Here is a 12,151-nt window from a genome sequence, read left to right on the forward strand (position 1 = left end):
CTTGACACCTGTCCACATGTTTTGTTTTGTTGTCTTGTCTCCCCTTCTTCTAGACTGCCCGCTGTTGGGTAGGGATCGTCTCTATATGTCGCCAACTTGTACTTCCCAAGCGCTTAGTCCAGTGCTCTGCACATAGTAAGCGCTGAATAGATACGAATGAATGAATGAATCGTGGGGGCCGGAAGGGCTTTCCCCGCAGGCCCCAGGGTCCTCGATTATTCAGGTTCTTGGATCATCTGCGCCTTGGGCTGCTCCCCTTCCCTCAGTCATTCATTCAATCATATTTATTGAGTGCTTACTGTGTGCAGAACACTGTACTAAGCGCTTGGGATGTACAAGTTGGCAACCTATAGAGACGGTCCCTACCCAACAACGGGCTCCCAGTCTAGAAGGGGGAGACAGACAACAAACAAAACAGACAGGTGTCGAAACCGTCAGAATAAATAGAATTTATAGCTATATGCACATCATTAATAAAATAATTAGAGTAGTAAATATGTACAAGTATAATAGAGTAATAAATATGTACAAATATATACAAGTGCTCTGGGGAGGGGAAGGAGGTAGGGCAGAGGGGGCTTTTGTGCCTTCCCATGGAAAGAGCCCGGGGGCCAGGAGTCAGAACTCCCGGGTTCTGGTTCCAGATCTGCTGCTGGCCTGCTGTGGAACTTCAGACAAGGCATTTCTGTACTTCCCAAGCGCTTAGTACAGTGTTCTGCACACAGTATGCACTCAATAAATATGATTGAATGGATGAATGAGTTTCACCTTTCTAGGCCTCAGTTTCCTCATCTTCCAAACGAGGCTAAAACCAAACTCTGAATCTGTATGGGGCGGGGACTGTATCCAAGCTGGAAATCTTGGATCTGCCCCAGGGCTGAGCACGTACTAAGCGCCTCATTATAAACCCAGAGGCACCAAGTTGTTAATTCCCCAAGTGAGGAGATTGGAGGCGGTGGGTGGGGAAGGGACGGGGCAGGCCAGGTGGCCCCGGTGACTTGGATGCCGGCGAGGGGCAAGGCTTTCCTGTTTGAATCATCGGTTGGGGCCGTGGCAGCTTGGATGTTGAAGAGCAGTGACATCAATCAATCAATCAATCGTATTTATTGAGCGCTTACTGTGTGCAGAGCACTGTACTAAGCGCTTGGGAAGTACAAGTTGGCAACATATAGAGACAGTCCCTACCCAACAGTGGGCTCACAGTCTAAAAGGGGGAGACAGAGAACAAAACCAAACATACTAACAAAATAAAATAAATATGACATCTTCTGCGAGGGACGAGGGGCCTGGAACTTCCCCCTCAGTCGGCTCCTCTTCACTGGGTCCGGCCGCCCTGAGCGCGTCTGTCCCTGGAGAGAACGCTTTTTCTGTCCCTCTGCTTTCAGGCTGTTGGGTTTTTTGCTGTCACTGAAGGATACCGGCAGTGAGGGTATTTCGTTAATAGGAAGATGGAAGGACCGGAGGCCTCCTCTTATGTTTCTGTGGCCGTTCTTGCTTCAAAGGAATTCATTCTGTCAGCAGATCATTTGTCACAGCTAGCTTCCTCCCCCCAAATTCCTCTGAATTCCAAGAATTTCCAGGCATTCCACGGGCTGCGTCTGGAGGAGGCTGGCTGGCGAAGCATGGCTGGGGCCCGGGCCAGGTTCCTCCCCGGGCTTCAGAATTGGCTCGGGGCTGGGGGTTGGACGGGCAGGTCAGGGCAGTCTAGGTCCGGAGCCTCAGTGAACACCAGACTTCCCAGGATTTGTTGGATTTAGGAGTAAAAGTGGCAGGTTGGGGCATCCCCTGGAATTTGTTTCCAGGGCAGTCTGGTTTGGGATTGCAAACCCTCTTCTCCTAAGGGCTCTTCCCCACAGTCTTGGGGCAGAGAGACCTAGCCAGGGGCAGCAAGGTCTTCTCTAGGCCTAGGCTCTACTCCCCAATACCGAACCTGTCTGAGGTGGGGTTCTGGCTCTTGGTTCCTCCCTCTTGGTGCTGGGCCATAAGCTCCCTGAGGCCAGGGATCCTGGGACCTTCTTCCTCTGCCTCTGACCCCTAATTGTCGGGCCGGGTTCCGTTTTAGGGAAAGGCCCTCTTCCCCAGCGCGCCCCTTCCCTCCTCCCTGGTGCCTCACCGCCCCCCTAGAGAGCCTGTTAAAATGTGAATTCAGCACTTTTCCTGTGCCAGGCACTTGGGTGGATCTCCACATAACAGAGCAGTCACTGTCCCTGTCCCCCAAGGGCTCACTTGCACATATGTTGGAGGGTGGATGGGAAGGAGCCTCAGGCTGGTGAGAGGTTGAAGACAGAGCTGAGGGAGGGAGGGTGTGAGCAGGAACTGGGTTGGAGGTGCAGGAGGAAGGAGTGGATTTAAGGAGCTGGTGGGAAATCTCCCTAGGGGAGGCAGCTGGATGGTGGGAGAACGTTGAGGAAGCAGTTTTGTCATGGGGGTGGAGGGGCAGATGTGTTGGGGTGATGTAGGGAGGCTCAAGCCTGAGCCCACTGTTGGGTAGGGACTGTCTCTATATGTTGCCAATTTGTACTTCCCAAGCGCGTAGTACAGTGCTCTGCACATAGTAAGCGCTCAATAAATACGATTGATGATGTATCAACAATGTAGTTGGTGAGATCATCCGGGATAGGGAGGTTGGAAGGCCCTAAGGGGGTTGGGGGGCTTCAGGGGCCAAAGAACCTGATGCAGCTTCGTCATGGGGTCAGAGATAGTGAGGAGCAGCGGGGCACAGAGGAAAGAGCACAGGAATGGGCTGGCCTCTTATCCCAGCTTCTCCACTTACTGATAGTAGTAGTGTTTTTTAAGCTCTCGTTGTGTGCAGAGCACTGTACTAAGCGCCAGGAGAGAGTACCGAGATGGGAATTGGGCATGGTCTCTTCTCCTTGAGCTCACTTGCCTGCTGTGTGATCTTGGGCAAGTCCCTTTACTGCTCTGTGCCTCAGCTTATTGGTAAAATGGGGGTGAGATCCTTGCTCTCCCTCTGAGACCAAGAGCCCCATGTAGGTCAGGGATTGTGTCTGACGTGATTGTCCTGTAACTGCCCCAGTGCTTAGCACAGAGTGCGCACTTAACGAACACCATAGTAAACACAATTAAATAAGGTCTCTTCTCTGAGATTGAGACCCTGTTTTTGTTCTCTAAGTATCTGCGTATCATCAGGGTCCCAGCTTCCTCCACTTCCTCTGTTCCCCCTGGTTTGGGTGGACCCAGGCCCTCTGGAACAGGAACTATGTCAGCTGGGTGGCTACGGTCAATCGATCCATGAAAGAGAGAGGCCACAGAGGCAGGTTGAAATGGTTGTCATCAGCACTGGGATGGAGCCTTTAATTTGTCCAACTTTTCTGTGTTCCCGTGGCAATTTCCGGTTCTTTATTTCATTTGGTCTTCCTGTCAACCCGGGAGGGAGGCTGGATTCTTTGCCCTAGTGGAGTCCCAGAGAGGTTGAGCGACTGGCACATCGTCACCCAGCCAACTGGGGCGGAGTGGGACTCGAGGCCGGGGTCTATGCACTGGGGCTCGCGCCCTTGACCAGTGAGAACCCGGCGGAGGTGGAGCTGGTGGATGCCAACTGCCCTTTCTCTGTCTCTCTCCCTCTCCCTCTGCCCCGGCAGTGCCTTTGAAGATAATAGTATGAAGCTGCGGCAGCTGAAACTGGACAACCAGGTGAGAGGGCATCGCGGTAAGGGGCGTGCTTGGATGTCTTCCCCTATTCCTCTGGCCTTCAGTTTGGGGGCGAATAATCCCAGCCCCTTCCCCACCTCTGGGCGGTGGTGGGGGATGAGATGAGAACCCTGATGGAACAACGCTCTGAGGAAGCAAAGGGGCACGGCCTCTCGGAGTCCCCAAGACTCCTGGCTCCCCCGGCCTGCCTAGCCTTCGAGGGACTCAAGGCTATTATTATTGTGCTCAATAAATACGATTGATTGATTGATTGAGTGAGTGAGTGACTCGGGCCAGCCTCGGAAGCAGGGTGGCCAGACCCAGAGACCCCGGGCTCTGCAAAGGGAGACGGCGGTAGTTACGGTCCTTGCCATCACGTTGCTTGGGGTTAACGTGGCCGCTCTTTGGGTTTCTGTGGTTGCCCTGGCTGCTCTTTGGGTTCCTGTGGCTGCCGTGGCCGTGTGGGCTCTCAGCGAGCCCTGCTGGAGAAGAAGCAGAGGAAGAAGCGTCTGGAACCACTCATGGTGCAGCCAAACCCAGAGGCCAGGCCGCAGCGCTCCAAGCCCAGGGACGGCGATGATCAGACCCCATTGGTGGAGCCTCCCCGGGTGTCTGGGCCCCCCAGCCGGCTGCTTCTGCAGGGTGGGTGCCCCATCCTGCCCCTCAACTCCTGCCGTGTACTCCTGCAGGTTGGGTGCCCCAGACAGCTTCTCCCTTCATCCCCAAATCCAGGGCTTGGCTGGCATCGCCGGTCACTCCGGTGCCACGCCTCAGGGTTGGGACAGGGCAGTGCCCCCCGGGCGGTCAGTGCGGGAACGGAGGTAAGCCTGATAGGGCTGGTATAGCAAGGTCAGTCTTGGTATCCCTGCATCCACAGGCATCGATGGTCCAACCGCCTTCTTAAAGCCAGAGACCCCCGAGCCGGAGCCCAGACCTCTCATCCCGTCGGAGGCATCGTCTGCTGCAGAAGCTGGCCCCGGGCAATCACCCCCCAGGGCTGACCTGCAGGAGATCCTGCAGCAGCATGGTGAGAACTGGCGGTCCTCCTTGCAGTGTCATGTCCTGCCCTGCCCCGCCTGATGGCCCCAGTGTCTCCCCCCACCAGCCCCGGGAGCAGCTGCCGCCACTGGGTACTTAGACCCTGGCTGGCACGGGGCTGGAGTCCCTCCCTGCCCAAGTCTCCCCTGTGCATGCCGGCCAGAACCAGATGCCTCTTGGAACCCAAAGGGAGCTGGGATCTGTGACCCCAGACGCTGGCCTGGCAACTGCAGCCCCCAGACCCTGGCCCCCAGACTCGGTCCCTACTTCTGCGGCCCACGGGCCCACGCCATATGACCGCAGCATTAACCCCATCCTCTGCAGACAGCCAGGCTGGTCTCCGGTGCCTGGCGGAGGTGGTCGGACCTCTGGCCGGGCCTCGGGAGGAGGCGGGTGCTGCTGACCGGCCTCCTCACCACGCTCTGTGCGCTGACCCACGATAGCTCTGCCCCCGGCAGGAATCTCAGCCAGCCTGAACTTCGACGAGGAGGTGCCCGAAGGAGAAGAAGGTGTTGGAAACGAGTCGGGGTCACCACCGCCCCCGCCGTATGCTGATCCCGAGCGCCCCAGCTCTGCAACCAGCCGCAAATCTACCCCGGTGAGTGATACCCATGCTCCCTCTCAGAGGACCCCCTCTGCCCTACACACACAAACACACACACACACGTACAAAGCAACTGGACTCCTCCTCCTGCCTCCCCCCTGCCCTCCTCCCCTAGGAGGATGCTGGGTGTTGGCTTATGGCCTGCCGTTCCCCCAGGACCCAGGTGGGTGTGGCACTGTCCCCTTCCCTGCGGCCACAGCCGGAACTCTGGGGGAGGTGGAGAATCTGGAAGACTTTGCGCTGCGTCCTGCCCCCCAGGGCATCACGGTCAAGTGCCGCGTCACTCGGGACAAGAAGGGTGTGGACCGTGGCCTCTACCCCACCTACTACATGCACCTGGAGCGGGAGGACAACCGCAAGGTGGGCTGTGGCCGGGCACAGAGAAGCAAGCCTGGGGGCAGTCAGATGAGGGGGCACGAGACTGCCCGGCATGGGAAGGCAGGGGCCCAGAAACTTGTCTCAGCGTGAGTCGATTTAAACCACCGGCCTGGTGGTATTCAGGCCCAGGATATTTTGGGAAGTGACGCTAGGGCGGTGGGAGGAAGCGGAGCCTCAAGGCCTTGGTGGAGGCAGTGGGTCCCAGAGCCATAAGAGGCAGAGTAGAGGTTATGGATAAAAGCCTGGTCTGCAGCAACGGAGATCTGGCCCGAGGCACTGCTGGAGGAGACATCACCCAACATTAGTGGTCCCTTCGGCAACAAAAGAAACTGTGTGGTGTCCATGGCAGAGGTCGGGGCACTGGTCCAGGAAGGAACTAGGGTGGGAGAGGACTTGGAGAGGGGTTGCTGCGTAATGGAGTCTCCGGGTGGAAACAAAGGACAAGCCTCAGGCCCCCGTGGAGAAGTTGGTTCCAGTGCCAGTGGCTTGCCCAGCACTACTCGTGCTCGCTCATCCTTGCCTGGCATGTTCCCCCGATGGAGGACAGCGAGGGAGCAGTGGGGCAGCACATGACACAGGGCATGCGTGGTCTTGGTCCATGTTGCCTTGCTCCAGGCAGGGCCGGGACTAGAACCCAGGTCTTCTGTTCCCAGAGCCGAGCTCTGCCTGCAGACTAGGCCCCCGGCAGAGCTGGGAAAGGAAGGTGACGCTGGGGAATGAGGGGTGAGGAGGAGCCGGAAAGGGATGAGGCTGGTCTCTGAACTTTTCAAGCCACTGTCTTGACTGTCCCTCTGCTCATGCCAGACATTCCTTCTCGCGGGGAGAAAGCGGAAGAAGAGCAAGACATCCAACTACCTCATCTCCATCGACCCCACTGACTTATCCCGGGAGGGGGGCAGCTACGTTGGCAAACTCAGGTAAGAGGAGGGTCTGGGGAAAAGGGGCCTTTCACCCCCGAGCCTGGCCCCAGTCTGCAGAGGCCTGGGACCAGGGCCCTTCTCCTCTCTCGTTCCCTGGACCGGGACAGGAGGGCACAGGGCTCTGGTGGGTGGCGGCCGGCCCACCACGGGGTAACTGCCTGCTGGTCCCTCGCCAGGACCACATCATCCCAGGCACTGACGCTGAGTGTCCTCCATTGCAGGTCCAACCTGATGGGCACACGGTTTACAGTGTACGACCACGGGGTCAGCCCGGCCAAGGCCCAGGGACTGGTGGAAAAAGCCCACATCCGGCAGGAGTTGGCAGCCATCTGCTATGTAAGTGGCATGGGGTTGACCGGCCCTGTCCAGGGGACCAGAGGGCACTGGTTGGGAGGTAGGGGTGTAGGCTGGGGGAGTCCCCTATGGGCTGGGGTGTTGATTGAAGAGGCCACGGCGAGGCTGGATCTTGACTCCGAGGGCCGCGTGGGTAGGGAACCCTAGAAAACCACCTGGGATGAGCCCAGGGGAGCCCTGAGGGATACTCCGTTCTCTGGTCTCCCAGGGGCTGCACCTCCAGGCTGCTCCCTGAGCCCTCCCTTAGGCCCCCCCAGGAAGCAGCATTTATAACTCAGTGATCCATGCCAGGTGCCTCTTAGACCATGAGGCCCTGGTTGTACACCTCTGGCCAGTCTGGACCCCAAACTTCCCAGGGCCCCAGCCAGGTGGCCTCTGCGGTGGCAGCCAGCTGCTTGGCTCTTCTGACCCCAGGTCCATACAGGTGTTGCTGGCGCTCAGCCCTGCCTCCAGCTCCTCCCCGCCAGGGTCATATGGACACAGAGGCGACCAAGGTCAGGGACCTGCAGAGTGTTGGTGCTGTGCCACCGGCAGCTGGCGGAACAGTGAGCACCAGTCAATCAATCGTATTTATTGAGCGCTTACTATGTGCAGAGCACTCTACTAAGCGCTTGGGAAGCACAAATTGGCAACATGTAGGGGCACCAGTCCCCTACCAAGCGGCCCTGGGGCAGCCATCCCTGCCGAGCAGCTGCAGTGGGGTCCTGTCCTGTTGTTCTAGCTGTGGGGTTGGTTGGGGGGGAAGGGGGTCCTACTCCCCCTGAATTGGACTCTGGTCTCCTATAGGAAACCAACGTGCTGGGGTTTAAGGGCCCCCGGAAAATGGCCGTGATCGCCCCCGGCATGAACCTTAGCCACGAGCGGATCCCATTCCGACCGCGCCACGTGAGTTGCCCCAGGGGCCGACCCAAGGTCTGACTCCCAATGCCCTTTCGCAGGCCCCTCTCCCAGGGGCTCCCCTTGCCCTCCCCCTGCCTCGTTATCCTGTCCGTGTCCCCCGACCTCGCTGTCTTGTCTCCATCCCCCTGTATCACCGTCTGGCCCCGGCCCCTCCATCCTGCCCCTGCAGGAGCACGAGAGCCTGCTGTCCAAGTGGCAGACGCGGAACGTGGAGAACCTGATTGAGCTGCACAACAAAGCCCCTGTCTGGAACGACGACACCCAATCCTACGTCCTCAACTTCCATGGCCGGGTCACCCAGGCCTCCGTCAAGAACTTTCAGATCGTCCATGAGAATGACCGTATGAACCAGTGGGCAGTGGTGGGCTCCCGCTAGGAAGGGGCGGGCTCCCCGGGTGGTGTCCTGATTCTGGCCGGGACCGATCATGGGGAATGGGTCATGGCTTTTCCTCAGTGTCAGGCCGCTGAGTCTTAGGCTCGAGGGCTGCGGGGCTGGCTTTGGGCCCAGCTCATTTGTTCGTTCAGTTGTATTTATTGAGCGCTTACTGTGTGCAGAGCACTGTACTAAGCGCTTAAAACCAGACCCAGTTGTCTGGCTGGGGGAGCAGCACTTGACCCCAGGCTTGGCATCTCAGATGCCCCACATAGCTCATGTGGGCACAGTCTTGCTGGCTCTTCCACAACCCCCCAGAGCCCCAAACAGAGTCCAGTTCCTGACTGGTTTCCTGGCAGGGCTGACCAGAGCCTACCTCAGACAGGGCACCCGAGTCCTGAGATGCTTCAAGCATTCTTCACCTCTGTGGGGGCAGACACCTAGAACCAGGAGCATGAAGCCAAACACAGTGAAGGTGGGATCAGCTTCCACAGTGCCTGGCATCATTCACATAATAATAATAATAATCGTGGTATTTGTTTAGCACTTACTATGTGCCACGCACTGTACTGGGGGTAGACACAAGGTAATCAGGTCAAAAACAGCCCCTGTCCCACATGGGACTCACATTCTCAATCCACATTTTACAGATGAGGTAACAGGCACAGTGGAGTGGAGTGACTTGTCCAAGGTCACACAGCAGACGTGTGGTGGAGCTGGAATTAATACCCACGTCCTCTGACCCCCAGGCCCTTGCTCTTTCCATTAGGTCATGCTTCCTGCTCTGGTGGGGGTCAGCAAGGAGGGGGCTAACATCTGGCTACTTGGGGTATACTCTTCCTTAGTCCCAACCATCTTGTGTTCTGGATGTTGGTTAGGTGGCTTCTGTCTGCTCTCCTTTGCTGTGTGTTTGTGTGCGTGGGGTTGGGGAGCGTATGTGGCTTCTGCTCTGGGGGGAGGGAAGGGTGTGTGTGGGTTTTTGTGTGTGTGGTGGGGTGGGTGAGTGGCTTCTCCTTGTTCTCCTCTTCTGCTGGACTGGCTTTGTGCCCAGTTGATTTATTCATTCAGTCGTATTTCTTGAGCACTTACTGTGTGCAGAGCACTGTACTAAGCACTTAAACCCAGACCCAGTTGTCTGGCTGGGGGAGCAGCACTAGCCCGCAGCCTTGGCATCTCAGGTGCCCGCCTAAGGTCATGTGGGCACAGCCTTACTGGCTCCCCAACATCCCGCCAGAGCCCCAAGCAGAGTCCATTTCCTGACTGGTTGAGGAGAAATATAAGGAGCCCGTTGATGAGTGGCAGACTCCTAACTCCTCCTCCCTTTCCGTTCCCTCTTCCTCTAACCTTTCAGAATTAAAGTGCCTGGGCACCCGGACTTTCCCTCCGTCCTTCTTTATGCTTCCCCCACCCCTACTCTCTCTTGCTCTCCAATCATTCAGCGTTATTTATTGAGTTCACGCTGCTTGCTGAGCCTTGTACTAGGTGCTTGGGAGAGTACAGTGGAGTTGGTAGTCACTTTGTTTCCTCCCCATTCTCTCTCCCTGTCCTGTCTTTCGGCCTGTCCCTATCTTAATTGTTCAGTCCCGGTCCCTTCATGCCTTCTCCTCAGTCCCCTTGACTCCTCAGCTCATGCCCTGCCTGTGTCTCCCTCCGCAGCGGACTACATTGTCATGCAGTTTGGGCGAGTGGCCGAAGACGTGTTCACGCTGGACTACAACTACCCTATGTGTGCGCTCCAGGCCTTCGCCATTGGGCTCTCCAGCTTCGACAGCAAACTGGCCTGTGAGTGACCAGTGGCCGTGGCAGGCCCAGATCCTGCCTCTCCCCGGCACTCCTAGGGCCCCCGCTCAGAGCTGAGCCCTGGAGAAGAGGCTCCCTTCCGTCCTCCCCCGGCTGGCACGGTGGGGATCACAGGAGCCCCTCCCTCTCGGCCTGAATCCCATGGGCCCCTCCTTCTCGGCCTGAATCCCATGGGTGTGAGCCTGATTCCTGGGACATCCCTGGATACCACGGACTCAGGCGCCCTGCCCCAAAAAACAGGGACTTAGAACCGGACACGGACTCCGACGGTTTAAAGGGTGTGTGCCAAGCTGGGCTGATGGTGCCCCCTGCCACGGTCCTGGCCCGCATCCTGCTGGGGCCAGAATTGAGCCTGCCAAGGGCTGGACTTGGAGTCAGCATCTTACTTCTTCATGCACCTTTAGAGTGCTTGTCCTGGGGACAGGGGAGGTTAGTTGAGAGGGTTCCTGGAGCTGCCAGCACCTCACCCAAAGGGGTGTTTCCAGGGAGCCTTTCTCCGAGAGCCCCGCGGCCCCAGGAAGGCTTCCTCCCAGCATTGCATGCTGGAATTGGTGGTCTTCTAGCCTTCACGTGGATTGGATTCTGTCTAGTGGAGCCGGTCCCCAAGGGGGCTGCTACGCCTCGTAGGTTCTGTGATGGCATCACATCCTGGGAGTTGTACTCTGTGGCCTTGGCGCTGGGTTCTGTAGAGCTTGTGCTGTAGATAGCATGGCCTCAGTAGGCTGGCTGAGCCTGGGCTGGGCCTGCATTGTCCTGATGGATGCATCAGACAGAATCTGCTCCCGTCGCCTTCCAACCCGCCACGTTGTGTCCCTGCCAATGCAATGAATCATGTGACCTTCACCTTGATCCTCCCTCACCAGTCCATGGCCAAAGCTCACACATACACTTCTTCCCAGTCTGGCCTGCCCCCTGAGCCACTTGCCCATATGCTGGGGTGCGTGCAGAGGATGGGCCGACGCCCTTTGTGCTTCCCAGACTGTCTCCCTGTGGCTGTTTCCTGTCTCCTGTCTGCGCCAAGAGCTGAAGTGTTTGGGGAGGCCAGGGAAGCCGTGGGCCAACCCACACCCTACCCTGCTCCCTGCCTTGCTCGAGGAGAGCTGGCCAGGGAGGAGAGCAGCCTTCCACCCCAGGCCTGCCCACCTGTCCCTACCAGCACCCCTCCTGCCTGCCCCCAGCCTGCTTGCTCTCTGGTCCGCAGCCTCCAGGAGGAGAGCAGGGGGCAGGGACTGCAGACCCATCCCTTCCATGCCCTCCCCTCACATACTCCCAGCCCCCGCGCTTAGCATTGCTTGATTGTGCCGAGACAAAAGCCTCCTGCTGCTGACTGGGTTTTTCCTGAAATCCTATTTATAACTTTTGTACGTTCCGGCAATAAAAAATAATTTATAGGAAAATGCTACCCGCTGCTCCCCACATCCGGTCGGGCTGGGAATCTGAACTTCCACCATCGTTGGGACAGCCTAGAGAGCCCGTCGGAGTGAGGCTGCTGGCCTGAGCCTTCCCCAGGACCACCCTCTCCCAGTAAAAGTACCCGTTGGTGACCTGTAGACTGCTCCCTAGAAGGCTTCCCTAGAAGGAAGTCTTACTGTCCTTCTCTGGGGCTTGTCCATAATGGCCTCGGGCAGCTCCTTGCCTCTCGGGGGTGGCAGGGGCAGGAAGGCATCTGGCTAGGACTGACCATCCTGGTACAGTGGTTCCTCACCTGGGTGCCACTATCTCTGGGCTCTCCAGGCTGGCGTGGTGGAGGCCCCTCAGATGTGGGCAGGGAGCCTGGGCCCTTATTAGGATAACCTTTACCCCAGAACTCCCGTTCTCTTATTCTCCCTCCCTGATCATGGGATCGATTAGGGGGTGCCCTAACTGGAAAGAGCCCAGATTCGGGAGCCTGTGCTGGGACATTGGCTTCTGGGAAGAGGAGGGAAGGGGTAAAGGATACCCGATGGAGGCTAGGGTGGAGGTTTGCTCTGTGTGATCAGAGGCCGGAGCAGGCCATGGAGCCTGCCTGAAAGGGGCTAGGGAGGAAGCAGAGATGGAGCCTGTCTTGGACGAAGGATTAACTGATCTGAAGCCACAGGAGAGGCTGGAGGAAGGGGAGGGAGGGGGTCGGCAGGGAGGAGGGTCTTGTGTTCC

At 57.8% G+C, this 12,151-nt stretch overlaps 1 protein-coding gene across 3 annotated transcripts; it reads left to right on the plus strand.

Annotated features, from left to right (window-relative positions):
- The first annotated feature begins 3,056 nt into the window (after positions 1–3,056).
- TULP3 (TUB like protein 3) lies at positions 3,057–11,415 on the plus strand. 3 transcript variants are annotated; one of them, XM_038768031.1, is made up of 11 exons: positions 3,057–3,654; positions 4,125–4,293; positions 4,529–4,678; positions 5,148–5,287; positions 5,450–5,653; positions 6,476–6,588; positions 6,813–6,927; positions 7,732–7,830; positions 8,015–8,186; positions 8,988–9,047; positions 9,875–9,958. In XM_038768031.1, the coding sequence occupies exons 1-10, from the start codon at positions 3,553–3,555 to the stop codon at positions 9,029–9,031; spliced, it is 1,308 nt and encodes a 435-aa protein (XP_038623959.1). In that variant the 5' UTR covers positions 3,057–3,552; the 3' UTR covers positions 9,032–9,047; positions 9,875–9,958. The 3 variants fall into 3 exon arrangements, with proteins under 3 accessions (XP_038623959.1, XP_038623958.1, XP_038623960.1); XM_038768030.1 differs by lacking the exon at positions 8,988–9,047 and having other exon boundaries at positions 9,875–11,415; XM_038768032.1 differs by lacking the exon at positions 8,988–9,047 and having other exon boundaries at positions 5,552–5,653; positions 9,875–11,415.
- Positions 11,416–12,151: the final 736 nt, after the last annotated feature.

This window comes from Tachyglossus aculeatus, chromosome 27 (assembly GCF_015852505.1).
Source record: "Tachyglossus aculeatus isolate mTacAcu1 chromosome 27, mTacAcu1.pri, whole genome shotgun sequence".
In the NCBI taxonomy this organism is placed as follows: domain Eukaryota; kingdom Metazoa; phylum Chordata; class Mammalia; order Monotremata; family Tachyglossidae; genus Tachyglossus; species Tachyglossus aculeatus.